This window comes from Rhinopithecus roxellana, chromosome 5 (assembly GCF_007565055.1).
Source record: "Rhinopithecus roxellana isolate Shanxi Qingling chromosome 5, ASM756505v1, whole genome shotgun sequence".
NCBI classification, from domain to species: domain Eukaryota; kingdom Metazoa; phylum Chordata; class Mammalia; order Primates; family Cercopithecidae; genus Rhinopithecus; species Rhinopithecus roxellana.
Window position 1 is genome coordinate 95330234 of NC_044553.1, and position 25710 is coordinate 95355943.

The 25710-nt window shown below is 37.5% G+C and overlaps 1 protein-coding gene across 2 annotated transcripts in view; it reads right to left on the reverse strand.

Moving 5' to 3' along the window:
• Positions 1–25710, reverse strand: part of MIS18BP1 (MIS18 binding protein 1) — a 57765-nt gene that overhangs the window by 17719 nt on the left and 14336 nt on the right. For both annotated transcript variants that reach the window (XM_030930055.1, XM_030930054.1), the window contains exons 5-11: positions 19603–19676; positions 17774–17904; positions 14689–14776; positions 13097–13254; positions 9639–9790; positions 8716–8809; positions 5882–6710 (exon numbers count right to left, since the gene is read on the reverse strand). In XM_030930055.1, the coding sequence (XP_030785915.1) occupies positions 5882–6710; positions 8716–8809; positions 9639–9790; positions 13097–13254; positions 14689–14776; positions 17774–17904; positions 19603–19676 (1526 nt within the window). The remainder of the gene's footprint in view (positions 1–5881; positions 6711–8715; positions 8810–9638; positions 9791–13096; positions 13255–14688; positions 14777–17773; positions 17905–19602; positions 19677–25710) is intronic.

A 25710-nucleotide genomic window follows, 5' to 3' on the forward strand; every position in this document is an offset into this window, starting at 1 on the left:
GAAGAGGTGGCGGGCGTCTGTAGTCCCAGCTACTCGGGAGGCTGAGGCTGGAGAATGGCGTAAACCCGGGAGGCGGAGCTTGCAGTGAGCTGAGATCCGGCCACTGCACTCCAGCCTGGGCAACAGAGCGAGACTCCGTCTCAAAAAAAAAAAAAAAAAAGTTGTTTATGAACTCCTAGGCCCATCCTGCAAATTTTAATATATTTTCATTTTTGTTCAGTTAAGAATATCTGGCCGGGCTTGTGGCTCACACCTGTAATCCTAGCATTTTGGGAGGCCAAGGTGGGTGAATCACTTGAGGTCAGGTGTTCAAGACCAGCGTGGCCAACATGGTGAAACCTCACCTCCACTAAAAATACAAAAATTAGCTGGATATAGTGGTGCACGCCTGTAATCCCAGCTACTTGGGAGGCTGAGGCAGGAGAGTTGCTTAAACCCAGGAGGCGGAGGTTGCAGTAAGCTGAGATGCATCACTGCACTCCAGCCTGGGTGACAGAGTGAGACTCCGTCTCCAAAAAGAAAAAAATAAAAAAAGAGAATATTTTCTACTGAGTCTTCTTCTTTGACCCACAGATTATTTAAATGTAAGTTATTTAATTTTAAACCACTTGGAAATTTTCCTTTTATTGATTTGTAGTTTAATTCAATTATCATCAGAGAACATGCTTTGTATGATTTCAGCAATTTTAAATCTGTTAAGATGTTTTATGATCTGGTATATGTTCTATCTTGATGAATGATCAACCTATCCTTGGAAATAACCTATTCTTTTTCTTATTATTGGGTGGAATGTTCTGTAAGTGTGAATCAGATACAAATGACTGATGGTGTTATTCAGTTCTCTATACTTGCTAATTTTCTGTCAGTTATATCGAATACCAAGAGAAGAGCAGGGTGGTTTCCTACAATTGTGGATTTAACTATCCTTGCAGTTTAGTCTGCTGCTTTGTCAGTTTTTAATTCATGTATTTTGAGGTTTTATTGTCAGGTGCATAAACACTTAGGAATTTTATGCCTTCCTGTTGACTGACCCTTCTATCATTTGTAATGTCTTTCTTTATTCCTGGTTATTTTCTTCCTACTAAAGTCTATTTTGACAGATATTAATACAACCACTCAAGCTTTGGTTTGTGTTTAGATAGTATTTTTCTATCCTTTAAACTACCTATATCATTATATTTAAAGTGAGTTTCTTGTATACAGCATATAGTTAGATCATGTTTTTAAATTCATTCTGACAATCTGTCTTTTAATTGGTATGTTTAGACCATGTAATTTAATTATGTTGGATTTAGGTCAATTATTTTATTATTTGTTTTCTGCTTGTTCTATGTAAAAAAAATCCTCCATTTCTCTTCTTCCTTGCCTTCTTTTGGGCTATCTGATTTTCTGGTATTTTAATTTATGTTTGAATTTATTTCTTTGTATAGTTTTTTTTAGAAGTTGCTCTAGGCATGACATTAAATATACTTAACTTCAACAGTCTACTTAGAATCAATATTTTACTGCTTCAAGTGAAATGTTACTATTTTTATTTTAGCAGATCATCAACCTGGTTGTATCCCAAGCTATATGTTGAGTCTACTATCATTGTTGTTTCAATGTCAGTTTCCTTTTTCAAAGCTCTGCAGTGCTGCTAGGATCTATCCTAGTGTGTGGGACACTGAGTAGCTAGCCTAGAAACTGCGTGCGGTCTACTGCTTAGTTCAGTTCTCAGTCTTTTATATGCTCTTTAGGACCATGTCCACATATGTACAACTCCTGGGTGGCATAGAAGTTCATAAACAACTTTATGGGGTTGCTTTTCCTAGTTCCTTTCTCTCCGTGATTTCCAGTTCCCTGGAGTTTTCCTTGTCAGTTCTCTGGCCAGAAAGCTTGGGCTTCATTACTCTGCTCTGCTATATGCTTCACACAACTGAATTTTTGTCCAGTACCAAGCAACAGACATCAGAAAGAGAACAGAAGCAACAGGTCCTTGCCCCGCTATTTTGAGACAACCATTCCTAATTGTAGAGGAGGTTCTCATCTCTCAGAGTTTTAGATATATCTCAGCCCCAGCTGATGCTGTGATTGTAGCAGGATTGCATGGAGTTAAGAGAATAAGTCAAAAACAAAAAAACAAAAAACAAAAAAAACTGGGGATTTCCTCCACTGTTTCTGAGTGTCAGAAGTCCCCCTTTCTGCTCCTCAACCCAGAACTGGAGAGCTCCTCTTTAAGCCCTCCTTGTTACACTTCAATGCCCACTTCTAGGTTTCTAGTATCCTCGAGTCTCACTTGTGGGGCACCAAACAAAATACTAGAAACTCACTGCTAATTTGGTGGTACTTAAAATTCCAATCTACAATTGACCCGCTATTATTTACTCTTCTAAGTCAACAAAAAGCTGCTCCATACATTCTGTTCTAGGGTTTTTTTTTTGTTTTTTTTTTTTGAGATGGAGTTTCGCTCTTGTTGCCCAGGCTGGAGTGCAATGGCACAATCTCGGCTCACTGCAACCTCTGCCTCCTGGGTTCAAGAGATTCTCCTGCCTCAGCCTCTGGAGTAGCTGGGATTACAGGCACGCACCCCATGCCCGGCTAATTTTTGTATTTTTAGTAGAGACAGCATTTCACCATGTGGGCCCAGCTGATCTTGAACTCCTGACCTCAAGTGATCCACCCACCTCAGCCTCCCAAAGTGCTGGGATTTCAGGCGTGAGCTACCGCGCCAGCCTCTGTCTAGGTTTTATAGCTGCAGAGAAGAAATAGAGGGGAGTGTACTTATTCCACCTTACTGGGAACTGGAATCTCTACAGTTCAGGCATTGTAAAATCTCCTGAGATGATCTGAATATACAGCAAAGGTTGAGAAGCTTTATTATAAGGAAATGATAAGGGATATAGCTGGAAAGGATAATCAAGACTATAATACGGATTGCTCTCAATGAAAGGCAGAAGAATCTTTATACAATCTGAAGATTAGTAAGAATGCAATGCAAGTTTTTGATCAGAACCACAACAATGTATAAAGAATAACCTGGAGACGTATAAAAAACGTTACAGAGGCAAAAAGAAGAAACTACAAATAAGACTACTTCCATAGTTCAGGCAAAAGGCATCAAAGACCTAAAAGGGTAGCGTCAAGAAAACAAGGTGCAGATAGAATGACTCCGTGGAATAGCTTTTTGGCAACTAATTGAATTTTTTAAAAAAATCAATAATGACAAAGAGTTTAAATGTAGTTGATGGAAAGAATTACATTTCCAGAAAAAGAAATGTTCGCAAAGTAGGCAAGCAGGGGAAAATAAGTTTGCTTTTGACATATTACGTCAGACCCATAGGTGAGGTTTATATAGTAATGCCCAGCAGACAAAGGGAAATACAAATCTAAATATAAGAATTCAGGGCCAGAGATACAGACTGGGGACTCATTGCACAAAAAAGAAAGTTAGAGTTTTGTGAGGACAAAAGATCACTGAGGGGGATACTATAGCAAGAAAGCAGACAAGAAAAATAATTTTGGGAAGTAAGAGGAAGATTGCCTTTTCTGCCCGAAATTAAGACAGAGAAGGAATACTTAGAAAATTTAAAAAGGAAGAGTACAGTTTCACAGAGATGCCCTAGGAAGAATCTTTCTAAAGGCAGATATGAAATGAATTAATAATTGTTCTAAGTTTGGGGAGTACACAAGGCAGCAGAACACTAGATGTGGTCTAGTTCTGTGTTCTTCTTGCCTTTATCAATCACATCTTCCTTTCTTTTCACTAGATCACTTCCATCATCATACCATCATACTCTGGCAACAGCCATCTTACAAACAAATAAGCAAGTAAGCAACCAAACATCTTCCTTTATCTTCACATTCTCTTCTATTATCTCTGTGGTTTCTTATTCCCCATCATTGCCGAATTTCTTGTGTTGTCTACACCTAGGCTGTCTCTTTACCCTTCCATTCACTTTTAACCACTCAACTGTGATTTGGTTTCCAATACTACTAGACCACTGAAACTTAAATCTATGTAGCCATATCCAATTCTTAACATACCTGATTTATCAGCAGCAATAGGCACAACAAATCACTTCCACACTTTTGAAAGACTCTCACTATTGGTCTCTGCAATATGACTTAGTCCTGGGTTCTTCCCCCTTACTGACCTACTCCTCTTCCTCCTTTAAATACTTTTCTCAGAGCTCAGGACTATGCCCTTATTCTCTTCACACCATCTCCTTATGTTTTCTCATCATTTCAATCTACTGGATTCAAATACCATCTCTATGCTTACCGAAGTTATACTGTAGCCTAGATCTCACTGAAACCTGCCTCTTAACAGACAATCCACATAGAACTGTCCAAAAAGAAACTCAATTCCCAATCTCAACTTATTCTTTCCTCAAATATTTCCCACACTGCCATCTACCAAGTTATTTAGGTCAGGTGCCACATAATTGATAGGATTTGTATTTGATATTGTACAAATATTGCTAGATTTAATCCGATTTTCTCCATTTTTTCAGTTCCCATATCAGTGCAGACCACAATGGACTACTACAACAACCCCACAATTAATGCCTTGTCTACTTCCCCAAAGGCATCTTCTCAAACTATATCATGCCACCCTTAAATGTCTTTTTATTACACCTAAAAACAAAACTCCTAATCATGACCCAGAAGGTTATGCCCAATATAGTCACAGCCTCTCTCTGCTCACACCTCAAGCCATTCCCCTACAACTCATTATGCTCTAATAACAGTAGTCTTATTTTAGTTCCTCCTATATCAACATATTCCTAGCATTAGGACTTGTGTTTAGGTTGTCTCTGTTCCTGGAATGCTGTTTCTCTAGTTCTTTATATGGTTGACATCATTTCATCCTTTGATCTCCATTTAAGTGGCATCAACCAAAAGGGAGCTTTCCTGATCACTTTCGTTTGTTTCCTTCACAGAATGTATCACAATTAATTATTTTTATTTACTGGCTTACTTTTGTATTATCTGTCTTTCCTACTAAATTGCTCCTTGAGGAAAATAACCTTGTCTATTTTATTTCTGTATCTCCAAACATTCCAAACTAACTAGCATATAGGAGGCACCCAAATAAGTAAGTGTTTAATGAAGGAATGAAAGAGCAGGTTCTTAACTGAGCTTTTCTTGAATTTCTGTTCTAAGTATAAAACCTTGGAAAAAAATTATCAATTTGAAACTCTATTTTATTCCCTACAAAGGAAAAAGACTACATCAAGTAACCTACAAATTTGAATTCAGCTTTAAGGTTTTATAACAATAAAGTTAATTATAAAACATTTGTTAGGCTGGGTATGGTGGCTTATATCTATAATCCCAGCACTTTGGGAAGCCAAGGTGGATGGATCATTAAGTCAGGAGTTCAAGACCAGCCTGACCAACATTTTAAAAATGTAAAAATTAGCCAGGCGTGGTGGCGTGCGCCTGTAGTCCCAGCTACTCAGAAGGCTGAGGCAGGAGAATCACTTGAACCCGGGAGGAAGAGGTTGTAGTAACCCAGATTGTGCCACTGCACTCCAGACTGGGCGACAGAGCAAGATTCAAAACAAAACAAAACAAAATAAAACAACAAATTTCTTAAAATACGAAGCTACGTGAGAGAGTACCATTTGGCTATCCTGAAATATTACATGGGAATGAAAAGAAGGTCACTTTTACTTTCCTCATACTTAGGCTTTCCTCATAATTTCCTCATATTAGAGATGACCACAAAATACCACTAGAAGTTATCTGTATTCTATCTCCATTCCCTGTACAAATTGTAATTTCTCCCAATTTTTTTGATGACATCTTCCATGTTAACCCCTTATTGCTATTTTTATGTCTTTAACTGTCTTGTGGCTGCTCTGTAGATATTTCAGAATGAAATCTAACTACTTACCAATGAAGTTTCTGTAACTCCTTCTCATTCCATTCCTTATCCTGAATTAAAACAGGTAAACATTCTAAGGAATGCCTATTTGTCTTATCAGATCCTACTGCCTCAGTAATCGGAAACTCTTTCCTAACACCAGACTTCTGAAGAGTTTCTTTGACGGAAGGTCTAGCTTTCTTTTGTTTGATATAAAATTCATATTCACTTTCTTCAGTTTCAGGTTCCAAAATCACTGGAATATTACTTGTGTTTCTTGTGCTCTTTCTCAGGTGAACTACTGCTTCTTTGGTGTTTCCTGCTTTGGTTTTCTTAACTTCAGCTTTCCTTTTAATTTCCTTTTCTGTTTCACTTTCTTCACTTGACAAATCTGGTGAGGACTGATGCTTATAAAATGACATAGCTACCTGATTTTCTATTTTCTTCAATTTTGGTAATAGTCTGGTATTTTTCTTAAAGTCAGAGGTGAGCATTTGTTCCTTTTCAAGGTTACATATTTTTATTTTCTGGTTGACAGCAAGTAAGTCACGTTCATTGCAATCTTCCTTGTTTTCACTTTTATGACCTTCAAATGTATTTTCTAAAGTCCCCGTGGACTTGCTGATGGGACTTTCTTTTTGACACTCTGGTATTACAAAATCTGTTACTGCTTTAATGGTGCCAGAGGACAGATTATACCTCATGCATCTTTGCTCTATCACTTTTCTAGATTTAAGTGGTGTTACTAAAATATAAGCTTTCTTCTGATTGATGGCCATGTATTTTCTTTCTTCATCTGAGAAAAACTGTTCCCTTGAGGTTAGAATATCAATGGATACATCCAATTCTTCAGTTGTCTCTTTAATTTCATAAGACAAAACCAAAGACCAAAATCTCAAATTAGTTATAAACAAATATAAGCACAGAATATATATTTTCACAGAGAAAAGACACTATTTTTATATACAAGCTACACTGTATAACCTCCTGTCATTTTGATCTTTCTGAAGCCCAGGTCTTTCAGACCACTGCCCCTTCAACTGTCAACATATACTATTGTTTATACAAACCTGACAGTGACTTCTCACAGTCTTTTAGTAGACATATAAATAAGCTCCTTTGCCTGGCCTTCCACATAGTTCCAATCTCTCACTGCTGTCAAAATCTCCACTATATTCCATGTTCAGAACCACAAAAATTGCAATTTCTCAGATTTTCTTGGTTCTCTACTTTAATTAATTGTCCACTCTGCTTTGAAAATGTTCTTCCTTCATCTATAAACAAAATCACTACCTGCTTTGATTTTATTCTCTAACCCACCTAGTGGTACAAACTTGTACACATTCCCTATACTGAATGAAAGCTCTTCTTCAAGTTTCCAGAATACTTTAAAATAATGCCATGTTTGACAGTGAAGACATGTATTATAACTGCACACTTGTCTTTCAATCAGACTGGAAAAAATAATTAATAGTTAGAACTTTATCTGTATGGTTTGATTTTTTTTTTTTTTTGCCGGAGTTAGTACAGAGCCTTTCACATATACAGTAGGCAATAAGTAAATACTTGTTAAATCAAAGCCCTGGAGGTAAAATATTCAGAAGATATAAGAAAACCGGTAGAGTCACTGAAACCTTACTAAGTATACATTATATGAGCTCTGCTAGTTAGGAGGACATGGAACTTCCTCTGCATGGTTCCACTTTTATCACCAATGGTGGTCATAGAAACACACTCAAAATGAATCCCCCCAAACACCATGAAGTACAAAACAAGCAAAACAGAACAACCTGAGAATCTTATATTATACCTTGTCATTAAAGAAAGCAAATTAAAATGAGAACAATTCACCAATTCAAAACCTAAGTAATGAGAAGTCAAATTAACTGAAACTATCGAACTGCAATTAGAAATACATACAAACTGCAAATCATCCCATTGTCATAGAAACATATTACAACAACCTCCACATATTATTGTTTACAAGATGACTGACAAAATGAGACTGATAGATAATACTGAATGCTGGGGAGAAAAGAAGCCTCTAAATTACAATCCATGGAAAAAGGTACTAATCAAAATAATTTAGAAAGTGTCTACAAGATTTTCCACTGGCATCATATATCTTCAAATTATGAGAAAAGTATTTTCTTCTAACTTCTCATATAAATCCAATTCAAATATACAATTGGGAATTTGAAAATTTTCAACATTCTAATTTTGAACAATATTTCCATTCAGAGTATTTGTTAATTTTAATAAATTATTTAATAAATATCCAGCTATCTTGGATACTTTAACCAAGTATAAACTTGGAAGTATAAAGCAGCACTGCTTTCCTATCTTCTTCAAACAAATAAATGTTCTTCACTTTCACTTCTTTTCACTTATAAGAGGAAATAAAACAGAAAAAATGCTATAAAACGAATGGATTTAGCTCAACATGAAACTGTAAACTTGCTAATGTTTAGAGGAAAGGCTGTAAATTATGGCATGCAGGATTCCAATTAAATCACTCTGAAAATCCACACTTAAAACTAAATTATTGTAGTAAATTCATAAAAGGATTCACTCTTTACACATTCCTGTCAGCGTATTTTAAATGATACATAATTTTGTGATCTAAACAAATATTTTAGTACCCAGATTAAAGAAGGCAAACCTGTAAGTATAGGTGGTTTTTAAAAGGGCTATTTTATTATGAGAATCATCTTATGTAAAAATAACAAAACCAAATATTTAAAACCATTAAATAATTTGCCATTTTACATGAGGAAATTTACAAGATCACTTTTATCATATTAAAAACATTTCAAATAGTAGCTTTCTGCTTACCATTAAAAAAACCATTAAAGATATATTACCTTGCTTCTGACCTTTTATTATCCTTTCATTTGTTCTTTCACCAATTTTTAGTTTCTTTGAAGACATTTTATATTCTTTTTTTCCAATTAATTCCTTCAAAACAAAAAGATACCTAGGTTTTATTTTAAAACTACTACCTAAACATGATCTGAAGCATTTTCATAGTATACATCAAGCATACAAATTTCTAGGTACTTACAGTTCCACAAATTTCATTAGTGGACACAGTCAGAAACCCACTTGCCAGACCTTGAGCGCTACAAGCAACATCTGGGTATCCATTATCTTACATATTTTCTATATTAATTTAATACTTTGTGGTTTTTCAAGTGCTTTTAAAAATATGCTTTATTTAAGCTTTACTCTAAAAGCTAAAACTTTTATTGTTGCCTGCATTTTTTCATTGAGAGACAGGGAAAATAAACATCAAGACATTCAGTCCCCAAGTTAATGAAAAGCTGATACTTGAAAAACAGAATTCATGGCCTGGCGTGGTGGCTCACACCTATAATCCCAGCACTTTGGGAGGCTGAGGTAGGTGAATCACAAGGTCGGGAGTTTGAGACCACGCTGGCCAATATGGTAAAATCCCGTTTCTACTAAAAATACAAAAATTACCCAGGCGTGGTGGCGCACGCCTGTAGTCCCAGCTACTCGGGAAGCTGAGGCAGGAGAATCACTCGAACCCTGGAGGTGGAGGTTGAGGCAGGAGAATCACTTGAACCCAGGAGGCGGAGGGTGCGATAAGCCAAGATCACGCCACTGCACTCCAGCCTGGGCAACAGAGGGAGACCCCATCTCAAAAGAAGAAAAAAAAAAAAAAAACAGAATTCATGTCCCTGATATGGTCGCAAACCTTTTCAGTAGTAAATCACCCCTCTAAATATCAGCTTGTACTATACAGTGTACAATAAAGCCTTACCTGATTAGATAAGTCATCTCCTCCTCCATTTTGAACAGTATTATTTATTTGGTCATCTGGGAACCTTAATGTTGGTTTATTTTGGCAATTACTGTGGCACATGTTTAATTCTGTAGCTCCTGGCGACTCACTGTGCTTATTACTCTTCAGTTCTATGAGTACAAAGATGGAGATTTCAATAAATGGTTATATAAAAGGGAAGCTGCTTTTCTACATGAAGAATTAACTTTGAGGCTAGGTGTGGTGGCTCACGCCTGTAATCCCAGCACTCTGGGAGGCCAAGGGAGGAGGACTGCTTGAGCCCAGGAGTTCAAGACTAGCCTAGACAAAATAGTGATATACTGATTCTACAAAAAATAAAAGGTTGGCGCATGCCTATGATCCCAGATACTTGGGAGCCTGAAGTGGGAGGATCGCTTGGGCCAGGGAGGTCGAAGCTGCAGTGAGCCGTGATTGTGCCACTGTACTCCAGCCTGGGTGACAGAGCAACGCCCTGTCTCAGAAATAATAATGATAATCTGTCTAATCCCTCTGTCATAAATATTTGTTATAATTTGACTAGGATATAAAGCAATTTTATTTGGACAGAATCACTCTGTATAGGGCTATATTTTGTTCAAATCACTTTTTTTGCTTCAAAAAAATTTTAAAAAGCCTAGACAGCCATATTATTCATGACCATCTGTTTTGGATCTTCTTAGTCACATCTAAAGACAAAATAGTAAGGTTAATCCATTTTGTAAATAAAAATTCCTGTTCATCCTAACTGTACATCAACTAAATAGAAAGCTAATAACTGTTCCTCTTCTATTTCTTCATGTATGTAGTTAATGTAGGTTAATGTTTCAACTAGTTTGTGTACTCCAATGTATAACTAAATTTCTATAATTAAAATTTTGAGCAAAACTAAAGTATACAGTATATAATATATGCTCAACAGTTACTAAGCTGGAATTCTAGGTAAGTTAAAACAGATTCACAAAAAGTATAAAAACATTTTTGTTATTCTTCTAGAAGCTATACTTTAAAGGTGTACTGATTAGTCCTTGCTCCTGAAAATATTACCATATAATGAAGGAGGCTTCTATTATGATAGGTCATTTATCATATACTCTGGTAAGTGTAATAACAGAGATAGAGTGCTTTAAGAGTAATAATATGATACAGAAGTACTTTTTAGGCAAATCATTAAAACACATATATAAAATTACATTATCTTAAATTAACACAGGTTGGTACCTTTACATAATGTTAGCTATATAATGTTAGTTGTGGTTTTGTTTTTTTCACGCAAAGTGCAGTGATGATAATAATAAAATTAATAACAGCCCCAACCAACTACCACTCAAAATAACTTATGTGATATGAAGATAGTGTCTAACAGTTTCATTAAACAAAGATTTAATGAATCACACTAGAAAAACGATATAATCCTAACAGAATACATTAATATTTGCCCCTAAACTAAGATCGCTGGGGGTGGGAGGGGCGGGAATCATGCCTTATTCATCTCTAAGTTCCTAAAACTTAACAGACCAAGGTTCATGGAAAGCACTTTAAAAATGTTGACACCAGGTGCTATGTTCATGTCTATAATCTCAGCACTTCGGGAAGCCAAGGTGGGAGGACTGCTTGAGGCCAGGAGTAGGAGACCAGCCTGGGCAACATAGTAGAACCCCATCTCTACAAGAAATAAAAAACAAACCAAGTGCAGTACTATATGCCGAGAGTCCCAGCTACTCTGGAGGCTGAGGTGGGAGGATCACTTGAACCAAAGAGGTCAAGACTGCAGTGAGCCATGATTGCACCACTGTATTTCAGCCTGGGAGACAGAGCAAGACACTGTCTCCAAAAAAAAAAAAAAAAAATGCTGAGTGATTTTCCTATGGACACAGCTGATAAGCTGGTATGTAAAATAGTTATCAAACTTTAGTCTTTTAAATTTTTATTCACTTATCTTGCCACTAGCTTTCTTAAATACTTTACTGATAATATTCGCAATTAAGATCAAATCCCTAATAAGTGCTGGCTCTAAGTGAAATGGGGCACAGGAAGAGACAAGAACCAAGACTAAAGACTAACAAATGATTAAAAGTGAGATATACTGTTAAGGATTCTCTTGTTTTAGGAGTAAAAAAGTAGAGAGCAGGTGCTAAAGCCCCAAGGTTCCAGCATACTCAAGATGCTCAAGCAATATGCCTAATTTAGGGAAAATAGGATGACTTTTGATAAAAAGAGGAAGGGTTCAGAAGGAACTAGGGCAATGGTAAGTGACTTTTTGCTAGCTCTGGGGAAGCAGCCATCTGCATATTTAATTTATTCCTTTCTCTGTATTAGAAAGGATAAGCAAAAGTTTCAAGGGTGGAAGTTCAAATGGGGGTTGAGGAGTGGTTAGAATAGGATACAGGTACATTTATATCCAGTATGGTGCTATGTTTTTGGCAGGATTCCTGAACTCTTTTTCAAGTTTTGGAAGTTCTATAAAGCTCTTAGTTACAAGGTTAAGGCAAAATCAGCAGAAATGTTTACAACATATTTTAGTAACTTTTACTCATCTATATTGTTTAGAAACAGCTGTAAGTTAATGTGCATCATTTTTACACAGGTGAAGCAGATTATAGTGATGGCAAACAGCTGATACAAAACAGTTCTGCTCTGGCAAGTTGGTTTCCTTATTAAAAAAGAGAAAAAAAAAAAAAACAGTTCTGCAATCTATCCTTATAGCAATAGTCATTCAAGAAAACCATTTTCTTGAATTCCATTTCCTCCATGAAAGGAAACAGATTTTGCCTATTTGGAGCAATGAAATTTAGTACAAAAATAATATATGTCTTTACAACAGGTTTGCAGTAGGTTGGCAGCTTAAATACTTTGGGTCAAGGAAATTAAAAGAACAGTCATCTTTCATTAATATGTTTACCAGTGTTCTTTGGTATTCTGATTAATAAAAAGGTAATTATTATTATTTTTTGAGACAGTGTCTCACTCTGATGCCCAAACTGGAGTCTACTAGCACAAACACGGTTCATTGCAGCTTCAACCATCTGAGCTCAAGCGATCCTCCCACTTTAGCCTCTCAAGAAGATGGGAACACAGGCATGTGCTACCATGTGTGGCTAATTTTTTTGACTTTTAGTAGAGACAGGGTCTTGTCATGTTATCCAGGGTGATCTCGAACTCCTGAGCTCAAGTGATTCTTGCACTTCAGTCTCCCAAAATGCTGGGATTACAGGCATAAGTTATTGGGCCCAGCCAAAGGTGAACTTTGATGAAGCAAGCTGAATACCGACCACGATTAATTTGTATTATAGTTACTTCTCACTTAGTAGTGAAGCAGCAGGAATGTGGGGGCGGTATAAGTCAAACAACACAATACTATACACATTATAAACCATAAATAATTTAGACCATGTAAGAACTTACCACTGTACCAACAGAGAAGTAAAGACAAAACATACCCAAGTGATCACAGTCAAAATCACGAGTGGTGGTGGCTCTTTGAACGGTATCTGTTTGGTTTTCTCGTGCATCATTTTTCATTGATTTTCTTATGTCATGAACAGATCTTCCAATTTTCTGTTTTCGTTTCGTGTTCTCCCTGTTCTTTTCACCAGCCCTAAAAACAATTATATTATTTTTCCTTAATACTGATTCTCAAAAAAACAAAACAAAATCTTCATAAACAAATAAAAACCCTTCCCATAAAGCTCTTTCCACCCAGGCAGGGTATCTTTAATCTTACATTATTAATCCTTCATGGCTTCCACTCCCTTCCTTCACAAAGAACTGAGGTGTAACATCTTAAGTCAAAGGACTCAAATATGATCTGCAAACTGCTTCCCACTATATGCTCTTAAAATTCCTACTTAAACTGATATTACAGGACAACTGCCAGTTGCCTGTTTTTGTAAATGAAGTTTATTAAAACACTGCCATGCTAATTCATGTATATACTATCTATGGTTGCTCTTCTGCTACAATGGCAGAGTTGAATAGCTGCAATAGAGGCAATATGCCGCAAGAATATTATCTTTACAGAATATGCCCTTTACAGAAAAAACATGCCAGCCCCTGTTATCAATTATTATATTTATGCTGTGATTAAGTTTAAAGTCTGTATCCCTTATGAGTTCCACAGGGCAGGAATAAACCAAATTCTTGTTTCACCAGCATCAAGTAGAGTGTCTATAAAGTAGCAGACACTCCATAACTACTGAGAAAATGAATGAAAAAAAGAAGGAAGAACTGCACATTAGTATTTAATAACTGCATGCCTTTTGAAGGGTAAATGATTAAGAATTACTCTTTGACATATGTCAAAAGTTTTATTTTCCTTTGAGATTTACTAAATTTGACATAAGTTCTAGTAAAATGTTATTACTTCTGAAACGCTTCACAGACCAAAGCAAACTTCAAAGCTGGCATTTCGGCCGGGTGCAGTGGCTCAGGCCTGTAATCCCAGCACTTTGGGAGGCCGAGGCAGGTGGATCACGAGGTCAGGAGATCGAGACCGTCCTGGCTAACACGGTGAAACCTCGTCTCTACTGAAAATACAAAAAAAATTAGCCGGGCGTGGTGGCGGGCGCCTGTAGTCCCAGCTACTCGGGAGGCTGAGGCAGGAGAATGGCATGAATCCGGGAGGTGGAGCTCGCAGTGAGCCGAGATCCTGCCACTGCACTCCAGCCTGGGCGACAGAGTGAGACTCCATCTCAGATAAAAAAAAAAAAAAAAAAAAAAAAAAAAAATGGCATTTCAAACAAATATCTAAAATAGGTGCATTTAATTAAATGTAAACTGTACCTCAGGCCAGGCACAGTGGCTCATGCCTGTAATCCCAACACTTTGGGAGGCTGAGGCAGGTGGATCGCTTGCAGCCAGGAGTTTGAGACCAGGCTGGCCGTCATGGCGAAACCCTATCTCTATTAAAAATACAAAAATTAGCTGGACATGGTGGCACACACATAATTAAATGTAAATTATGCACACACATAATAAAATGTAAAGGTATCTCAATAAAGTTGACTTCTAAAAACATAAAACAACATTTTACCTTAACTGTTCCAGAAAATTATCAATGTGTTCTTTCCAATTTTCTGGAAATCCAAACATAAATTTCCTTATGAGATAATTTGGATACCCTATTTAAGGATAAACAACAACAAAAAAAGTATTTAAAAGCCTAGAATTTTAAAGAGATATAATTGATTCATTAAATAATTCAAGAAATATGCACTCATTGCTTAATATGCACCAGGTACTATTATAGATATTCAGAATTCAGCAGTAAACAAAGCAGACAAAAACTCCTATCCTCATGCAACTTGCCTTCTAATGTGGAAAAAAAAGCTAACCAATAAGTACAATATCTTGTTTGTTAGACGGTCATGCAGGGACGGGTGGATAGGTGTATTGATATGTTCATGGGGGAGTAGAGGGGTGAACAGCAATTTAAAAAAGGATAATCAGGGAAGTCTTTAATGAAATAGCATCATTTGAACAAACTGATTGAGCTATGTAGTAATATGGGGTTAGAATACTGGAAACAAAACATAAAGTACAAGGCAAGAGTATACCTGGCCTGTTTGAAACAACTGAAGTGGCATGAGGAGGGGTTAGAACTTGGGAGGCCACTCACATGGGCAACAGAGGCAGTAAGAAGCATGAGAGATTATAATATAAGGCCTTAGAGTCATTTTATAGAACTGGCCATTTACCTTGGACAAGATGAGAAGCTATGGAAAGATTCCAAGCAGAGGGGCTACAGGATCTAATTTATTTAACAGGACTGCTAAAGCAAACTGCTATTTTGAGAAGAGCCTGCGGAAGAGCGAGGGAAGAAAGAATGAGACCAGTTAGGAGGCCACTGTAATGATCCAGACAAATTATGAGGAAAGTCTGGACTATAGTGATGCTGCAGAGGTCTCAGTTTGGGATATATTTTGGAGATATATTAATAGGATGTACTGACCCACACACTGATGTGGGTATGACAGAAATGGAGAATTTAAGGATGCCTCCAAGAATTCTGGCTACTGACACATGGAAAGATGGGGAAGACTATCGGTTTAGCAAATTTAAGGGAAAAGATCAGGTTTTAGATATACTAAGTTTGAAATGCCTACAGACATCCTAGTGGAGATGTCAAATAAACAGGGAAAATAAATTGGGTACTAACGGGAGAGGTCTTTCTTTGAGAAATAAAATTCGCATTCATCATCATATAAATTATATTTAAAGACTAAAAGGAATCAGCACACCACAGAGTGTATTAAGAGCCCCAAGCTACCCCATTATTAGAAAAATGGAGAAATACACAAAGAAACTAAGAAGGAACAGTCAGCGAGGCAGCATAGAAATTGAAATATGGTATTAGAGAAGCTAAGTATTTCAAAAAGGTAGGTATGATTAACTCTGTTAAGTGTATACTGAATGTAGCAATGTGGAAGCCACTGGTGACTTTGATACGGGTTGTTTTGGTGAAGAACCGGAGGTTAAAGAGAGTTCAAGAAAAAAAAAATGGAAGAAAATTCAAGAGAAATTAGATTTACAGAAGTAAATATAAACAAACTATATGAGTTGTTTTGCTATAAATGAGAGCAATACTGGCTAAAAGGAGAAATGTGGTTAAAAGAGAAATTAAAAAAAAAAAAAAAAGGAGAAGGGAGCGTTACTGGAATAACGTCCTTGAGTAAAAGAGAAAATGAGAGCTAGTGTACAAATGGAGAGGCTGACAGACAGTAATGTGCTAGTTCATCCATAATAAAAGCGGGTGCTGATCCAAGCAGGTGAGTAGATGTGGTAAAGAAATATCCTTCTGATTGTTCCTCTTGCTCAGGTGCTCTGCCCTCTCCCCTACTTTGCCCACCTGAGAGAGGGTAAAAAGAAGGTGGTATTGGAGATTTCTCAAAATATGAAGGAGTCATCAGGAAAGATGGGAGAGTGAATGAATTAGGGAAATATGGTAGGATACCAAGCAGCACCAAGAAACCACTAAGGGACTGTAACTTCTTGCTATTAAACATAAATTTAGACTACTTGGATGTGTTTTTCTCCAGTTATATTCAGCTGTGTGTAAGGCACAGGTAGAAAATCAGGTTACACCAGGACTGGGGTTGTACCAGGTAGGTTCAACAAAGAGAGGAATCAGGGAGTTAAATTATATTCTTATAACATAATTCCTTGTAAATAAGGAGTATTTCATTTGATATTTTAAAACTCACACAATTAGGCTGGGCGCAGAGGCTCACGCCAGTAATCCAGCACTTTGGGAGGCTGAGGTGGGCGGATCACCTGAGGTCACAAATTCAAGACCAGCCTGGCCAACATGGTGACACTGTCTCAAAAATCAGCTGGGCGTTGTGGCACACACCTGTGGTCCCAGCTACTCAGGAGGCTGAGGCACAAGTAATCGCTTGAACTCAGGAGGTAGAGGTTGCAGTGAGCTGAGATCACACCACTACACTCCAGCCTGGGCAATGGAGCAAGACTCCAAAAAAAAAAAAAAAAAAAAAAAAAATTTTCCCAAACCTCTTAACACTTCTGTGTCCATTCCCTGGGGGCATATGTGGATCCTGTGCATGAAAAGCACTGGCCACAGGAAACCACGGGTGTTGTTGCAGGCTTATTTATCCACAGCTACTTGCAGTTGCTATTGCATCATTTTTTTGTGCCATGTTGGAAGTGGTCATGCACAGAACCAGGCTGGTGAAACCCTGTCTCTACTAAAAATACAAAAATTAGTTGGGCACGGTGGCAGGACCCATAGTCGTAGTCCCAGCTACTCAGGAGGCTGAGGCAGGACAATCACACTTGAATCCCGGAGGTGGAGGTTGCAGTGAGCCGAGATTGTGCCACTGCACTCCAGCCTGGGAGACAGAGCAAGACTCCATCTCCCAAAAAAAAAAAAAGAAAAAAATCACATAACTTACTAGAAATTGTCAGTAAGAGTGATAAAAATCAGAGAAAATTACCAATTTTATACAAGTTTTACATAATATTAGTTTTAATTTTTAGTTTTGATTTATTCGTAATTATAAAATACATAATTAAAAAGTTAAAAAATGTGTATTACTGTGAGAAACATGATTAACTGCTTTACTTCTTAAAATAACTTATCAATAATGACAGTCATTTACCTGCTTCTTTCATGGAAATTTGGTCTATCATGCCTTTTAATATATAAATGTTGCCTGATATAGTCCTAAGTTTGTTGTGCTCAATCCGCTCTATAATCACGTTACTGTGCCAATATATGTTAGTGATGTCTCTAGGAAAAAAAATAGTTTTGGTAGGGTCAAATATTCATATAGAAATTTCTAACAGAAAATAATTTTACACTCTAGCTACAGCAACACTAACAATGTTGTTAGTCTAATTCCAAAATATTTGACGGCCAAACATTAAAGCAGAACTCAACTGCTTGGCTATTGTAATCCCAATATTGTACCAAAAAAACTATACTGTGGCCAAACCATATCCCTTCTATAAAATATTAATAGTAAGGGAGCAGAGGCCTTGTCTCAGTATCTGATGCTGGCAATAAATACCTGCAGCTTCAGCTTAACTGATGCTAAGCTTCCAAAGGATGATCTCCCTGTCCCTCTCCTTCAGGGTCTATACTGTGTTAGCTTTTATGCAGAAAAGTAGATTGGATCCAGCTAATCTAGTGTTTTTTCACCCTCGCTATACAGCCAAATGTTTTTACCTTTCATTTTGGAAGGTACCAAAAGAACTTTAAGTGGGGAAAAAAGAAATTACCGTATCAAATCACTGACCCATAAATCTATTCTTCATATTTCTTTAAAGAATAAATATGAAATAGAAAAAAATACGAAGATGTATCAGATAAATGATGAATACTGTCCCATTCATCAGGTAACTGATAATAATAAACATACTAATGATAAGCATGACGAATAAGGAAATCAAGTTACTTTTCTTTGGTCAACTAGGATTAAACTCATACATTATACCTTAATACAGTATTACTTCAATTCTTTTTTGCTTTAATTACTTATTTAAGAAACATTTAAATAACATTCTAAAAGCACTGTTCTCTAGTCTTTCATTTAATCCTCAGCACAACCAACAAGGTAAGTAATACAATTATCCACATTGCACAGATGAAGAAACTGAGAGTGACGGGATAAATAACTTGCCCAGGTAATACAGATAGTAGGCAGCAGCAATGGAATTCCAACAAAGGCAATCTACACTGCATCTTTAATAGTAAGGAAATGTGCACAAAGCAGACAGATAAAGAATGGACAACACAGATTTTACACATTCAACTTATAAACTTATATAAGTACCTTAAACCGTTATAACTTTTTTTTTTTTTTTTTTGAGACAGAGTCTCGCTCTGTCACCCAGGCTGGAGAACAGTTATAATATTTCATTACAAATATTTGTAGCACTAAGAAACTGGCCTTGAAGAATAGGAAATGGTGCTAATAGAGAGCAGAATTAGGTAAAGCCCACTTACCTGGTGATGCTCTCACTTTAGGGAGAACCAGAAAGTGCCAATGATTACTTAATATGTAGCTGTATGGCAAAGTTTTAAGTAATTTTGATTCCTTTTCTGGATCAGTAATTTATATCTGGTTGTCCCAATTTAGATGTAAGAATCTGGACTGAAATGCATGTAGTAAATATTAACTGATCATATATAATTAAGCAGATAATACCAGTCCACTTATTAGCACCTCAGAAAAAAAAAAAAAAGCACTATACAAATAAACACTGTCACTATTTAAAAAATAACTTGAGTAAACATGCAAAAACAAAAAAGCTGGTAGCACTCAACATGGCTAGGACCTGCACAGTAATTTTACTTTTTTTGCCTTCAGTTCATAACCTTGTTAGGTCATTGTTTTGTGGAGGATGCTATTTCTCATGCATCACCTCTTAAGTGCTTACACATAACTAAAGTTTTATTAAAAGAATAATGAAATAGTATACTTACATCAATTTTCCTTCTACACATACAGCAGTATTATTATTGATGCTTTTAATCATCCATTCCTGTAGCTGAACTACCTAATCAGGTACAAAACAAAGAACATATTTCCTGTATTACTTGCAGCACGGGCATTACAAAATTAACTTACAGTAAAAGAAAAAACTTGTCTAAGTAATCCAAATATTCCTTAGTGCCATCGATGTAAGATTCACATTCTATTCTAAATAGCAATAGGTAAAATTCTTGTATACAATGAAACAGAAAAGAATGAATTCAGGTTGTACTGCATTTGTTCTACAATCAAGAAGCAATTATACTTCAAATATTCTATTATCAATCTCAACTGGTGGGGGAAAAAAAATCATGTAAAATCCCAAGGTACAGATTAAAACACCAAGTCCTGCAAAAAGCCCAATAACTTGGAGTGAAAAGGAGTCAGTTATGTTTTATCCTTAAAAAATTAGAGGTTTTTTTTTTTTTGTAAAGTTTAGACTTGTAGGAATTCCAATTTCCTACAAACTAAAAAGGTGACTGCTGGTAATCTAGATTTAACAGCATTTTATTCCAAAGTAAACATCTGAATAGCTCAGAGAACTCCTTATTATCTTACTGAAGTAAAATATCTTTCTAATGGAACACATTTTATGACAATCTATGCAAAGAAATTCTTGTATATACAATTCATAAAATTTAAAACTGAACTACTTTTGATGAGAATAAAGTCAAAATTTATGGAATAATTTGAGTAGCAATTTATTATATATAAAGTTACACATTTACAAATAAAAACAAATTCTCTAGCTGTAGTTTTATACTGAATCAGGAAAAAACATTAAAATGGGACAGTCTTTTGTTATGGCACATGTCAATTACATTCATTTAAAAAATTATAAATGACGGCCGGGGACAGTTGCTTAAACCTGTAATCTCGGAACTGTGGCAGGCCAAGTCGGAAGGAACGTTTGAGCCTCGCAATTCAAGACCAGCTTGGACAACATAGTAAGATTCCACAAAAAAATAAAAAAATTAGCTGGGTGTGGTGATACACATCTATAGTCCCAGCTACTGGAGAGGCAGAGGTGGGAAGATCACTTGAGCCTCGGCTGCAGTGAGCCTCAACAGATGACGGAACAAGACCCTCAAGAAGCAAATACATCAAAACAAAAAATTATAAGTAGGATGGTTTATAAGCCGTGGGTCTCAGTAGTAATGGCGAGGGGATTCACCATCTTGTCTTACCCTCACCCAAGACACAGACATGGCTTCTGTTTTTAAGCCCCTTTTAAATGTTTCTTTCTGAAAAAAGTAAAAAATTATAGGTAGGACTTGGGGAAGAAGTAGTAAATACTACTCTCTTTTTACCTTCTCCCACATTTGGAACTACCTGAGATATATCAACGCACCAGTCAGATGGAGATAATAATCCTGTACCATACTATTATACTGCTTATATAAGATATCAAAATGTTCATTCATTATTCATTCAACAAATATTTGTTGAGTTCTACACAATGTTTTAGATAATGGAGATTCAGTGAGAAACTAAACAGCTGCCTCTCTTAGGTTCAACATTCTTGTGTGTGTGTGTTGGGGTGGGGGGTGGAGGCAAGCAGGATAATGGCATCTAAACAAATATGAAAATGTCAGGTGGTGATAATTACTATGAAAAATAAATATAAGGTATTAGATAAATGAGGTGCTTTTTAAGACAACAGTCAGAGAACGTCTACGAAGAGAGAACTGAATAAAGTGAGGAATGAGTCACATGGATATCAGCAAGAAGATTCTTCTAAGCACAGAGAGTTAGCGCAAAGACCCAGGTAGGTAGCATGGAAGGCATAATATGAAAGGAGTAAGTGAGAAGGAATAAGTGGTGAGGTTGGAGATCTCCAGGATTAACTAAGTACAGCTCCATAAACCATGGTAAAGGCTTAGTGTTTTCTATTGAGATGACAAGTTACTGGAGGATTCTGAACAGAATGACAACATTTGATATTTTAAGGGACTGTTGGGTAGAGACGAGACTATATCAAGATTTTAGCTTCTGTCTGGAAAAAGGAGAAAAAGGAGAAAAGCAATACTGGAAGCAGTGAGACCACTAGGCTATGACAGTCATCCCTGGACTAGGAGGTAGTGGTTGAACAGCGAGAAGAGGCCACGTTCAGGAGAGTAGAGTCAATGGGATTTCCTCATGGTTTGGATGTGGAGCATCAGAGAAAAACAAGAGTCCAAGATGAATCTAAAATTTTGCCTAAATACTGGGGCCAGTGGTATTACAGTTGGTACTAATACAGGATAATGGAGAAGGTACGGTAAAGAAATCAAGAATGAGAATCTCACGTTTTCTCACATTTCAAATTTGGGATGCCTATCTGGTATCAATAGAAAAGTCATATAGACAACTGCACATCAGTGTAGAGTTGAGAAGAATATTCTGTGCTGGAAACATATTGGAGAGCTATCAGCATAGAGATGGAATTTAAAAGTATGACACTGGAAATACAGCCTAGAGAGTGTGTGTAGGTAGAGAACCATTTCTAGGGCTGATTTGCAGTAATTCCAACATTTTTAGGACTGATTCTGGGGAAAGGAAGAGGAAATAGCAAAGGGGACTGAGAAGGGATGGCCAGCAATGTAGTAGAAAATCAGGAAAGATCCTGGAATACAAAATATAAAGCGTAACACTTCTTTTTTTTTTTTTTTTTTTTTGAGACGGAGTCTTGCTCTGTCGCCCAGGCTGGAGTGCAGTGGCCGGATCTCAGCTCACTGCAAGCTCCGCCTCCCGGGTTTAGGCCATTCTCCTGCCTCAGCCTCCAGAGTAGCAGGGACTACAGGCGCCCGCCACCTCGCCCGGCTAGTTTTTTGTATTTTTAGTAGAGACGGGGTTTCACCGTGTTAGCCAGGATGGTCTCGATCTCCTGACCTCGTGATCCGCCCGCCTCGGCCTCCCAAAGTGCTGGGATTACAGGCTTGAGCCACCGCGCCCGGCCGTAACACTTCTTTAGAAAGACATTTTGGGGCCAGGCGTGGTGGCTCATGCCTGTAATCCCAACACTTTGGGAGGCCGAGGCAGGTGGATTACCTGAGGTCAGGAGTTTGAGACCAGCCTGGCCAACATGGTGAAACCCCCTCTCTACCGAAAATACAAAAAGTAGCTGGGCTTGGTAGCAAGCACCTGTAATCCCAGCTACTTGGGAGGCTGAGGCAGGAGAATCACTTGAAACCGGGAGGTGGAGGCTGCAGTCAGCTGAGATTGCACCAATGCACTCCAGTCTGGGCAACAGAGCAAGACTCCATTTCCAAAAAAAAAAAAAAAAAAAGACATTTTGGGAGCCAAGGTGGGCACATCACGAGGTCAGGAGATCGAGATCATCCTGACCAACATGGTGAAACCTCGTCTCTACTAAAAATACAAGAAATTAGCTGGGTGTGGTGGCGCGTGCCTGTAGTCCCAGCTACTCGGGAGGCTGAGGCAGGAGAATCACTTGAACCCTGGAGACAGAGGTTGCAGTGAGCCAACATCATGCCACCGCACTCTAGCCTGGCAACAGAGCAAGACTCCATTTCAAAAAAAAAAAAAAAAAAAAGACATAATAAGATGCCTGTAATCATTAACACTTTGGGAAACTGATGCAGGCGGATCACGTGAGGTCAGGAGTTCGAGACCAGCCTGGCCAACATGGTGAAAACCCGTCTCTACTATAAAGAGAAATTAGCAGGATGTGGTGTGGCGAGTGCCTCTAATCCCAGCTACTCCAGAGGCTGAGGCAGAATCGCTTGAACCCAGCAGGCAGAAGTTATAGTGACCCAAGATCGCACCACTGCACTCCAGCCTGGGTGACAAGAGCAAGACTCTGTCTCAAAAAAAAAAAAAGAAATAAGAATCTGTCACTGGATTTGGTGTTATGGAGATGACTGCTGTACTTGGAAAGTGCAATATTCATAAAATAGTGGATATTTTATGAATAGTCTAAGGTGAAACCTGTTCAAGGGGGAATGGAGAACTTAAAACCACAGACCTCTTTCAAAATGTCTTGTTATATAAAGGGAAACAAAAAATAGTGTAGCAGTTGGAGTTGGACAGGGGATAAAGGAAAGATGGGTCTTTTCATGTTTTTAAAAAATGCAGGCCATGTTTCAACATGTTTATATGTTAATGAGAATAATCCAGGAAAAAATAATTGAGGGGGCAATTGAAAGGGCAATGTCCTTACCACCTAAGGTAAAAGGAAATGAATGGGCCCTGAAAAGGAGCATAAATTGTTCATCCATTTTAATAGGAGGGAAAAAGCAGAGTATGTGAAAACAGCAGCAGGTAGATTTTCTGATGGGATTATTATGAAGTTCTCAGCGAAATGGGAGTGAGAAGATCTGGAGGTTTTAGGAGAGAAAAGGTGAGTTACTCTTCCAGGAAAGTCAGAGAGTAGATTGACAAGTGAAATGTACCAGGACTAATGGGGCAATACTGACAGCCCATTTAAGGTTTGTTGTCAAATTTAAAATGAGATAAGCCAATATGATTGTGTTTTGCTCCAGCCACTTTCAGCTGTCAGGTACAGGAATGTACAGTTAAACTTAACCAGGGCTAGCATTTAGCCAGAGGAGGACAAACAGGGAAAAAAGAGAGTTGAGACTTAAAACCTCTAATGGTTATAGTGATGGACTAGCGAAATGAGGACGTGGGAGTTGATGGATGAACGCTGTCTTAGAGGGGTCAGAGTATTGACGGTGAAGGGTAGGGGAACAGTACTAGAGGGGAATGATCTCAACTACAGGAGTTGGCAGTGAGAGAGTGGCATGTTTGAAAAATTCAGTGCATGTTTATTTGGTAATGAGAAGCCATGGGGATGTATACGGTAGAGGACAAAGGTAGGAGAAAGGTCACTGACTATCAAAAAAAGATGGTCGGATGGATCATCTAAATGAGTGTAGCTGTAACCAGAGATTATGACAGAAGTAGTAGAGGGAAAACTAACAGGTGTCAAATACTTAGAAATGCAAGGTCCTGACTAGGAGGTTGTTACAGATGAATACAACTGGTAAAGTCTTACGGCATGTGCTTCAAAGAAGCTTTAGAGAGAAGGAAGAAAAAACTGCCTGAAGTAGCAATGAGGAGCAAGAGAGATATACCTTATGTCATCTCTAGGTCCAATGGAATGTGGGATATGAGAGAAAAAGGAGCCACCACTTGAGTGGGTTGTTTGTAGAAGCCACATTTTAGTTAGAGCAGGGTAAGGAATCTTCATAGAAGATTGGCAGTAAAACATTTTGCTGATGACATAACTGGAGTTCAAAAGGACACAACGTAAGGTATGGAGAGTTAGGTATGAGTGAGAAGTTGAGACAGAATTAGTGGATGTACAGAATTAAATAGGGATAAGAGTTTTGGGAAGCTTGGACTTCTTGTGGTAACTGAGATAAACAGCACTACAGAGATGATTAAATTAGTACTGTGGGCCCTCTTAGAACAGTTTGTCTTCAAACTTTTTTGCTTAACCCATCTCACATGTTTTTAACTCAACATCTAAAACTTCTCATTAAAAGTTTTAAATATTTTCAGACCAGGCATGGTGATTCACACCTGTAATCCTAGCACTTTGGGAGGCTGAGGCAGGCAGATTGCCTGAGTTCAGTTCAGACCAGCCTGGGCAACATGGTGAAACCCCGTCTCTACTAAAATACAAAAAAAAAAAAAAAAAAACCATTTAGCCGGGCATGGAAGCATGCGCCTGTAGTCCCGGCTACTCAGGAGGCTGAGGCAGGAGATTTGCACGAACCTAGAAGGCGGAGGTTGCAGTGAGCTGAGATTGCGCCACCGCACTCCAGCCTGGGAGACAGAGTGAGACTTCAAAATAAATAAATTAAATAAATAAATAAATAAATAAATAAAGTTTACATATTTTCAAATAATGGGATTTCTAGTGAATATATTGAGATATAAAACCATAACTGGTATGTCACTCTTTAAAATTTAGATGGCCACAAGGGAGGCTTAAGTGGGAGGACTGCTTGAACCCAAGAGGCCAGCCTGGGCAACAGAGTAAGGCCTCATCTAAAAAATTATTAATTAAAATTTAGATGGAATTTATACACCATCTCAATTTGATAACC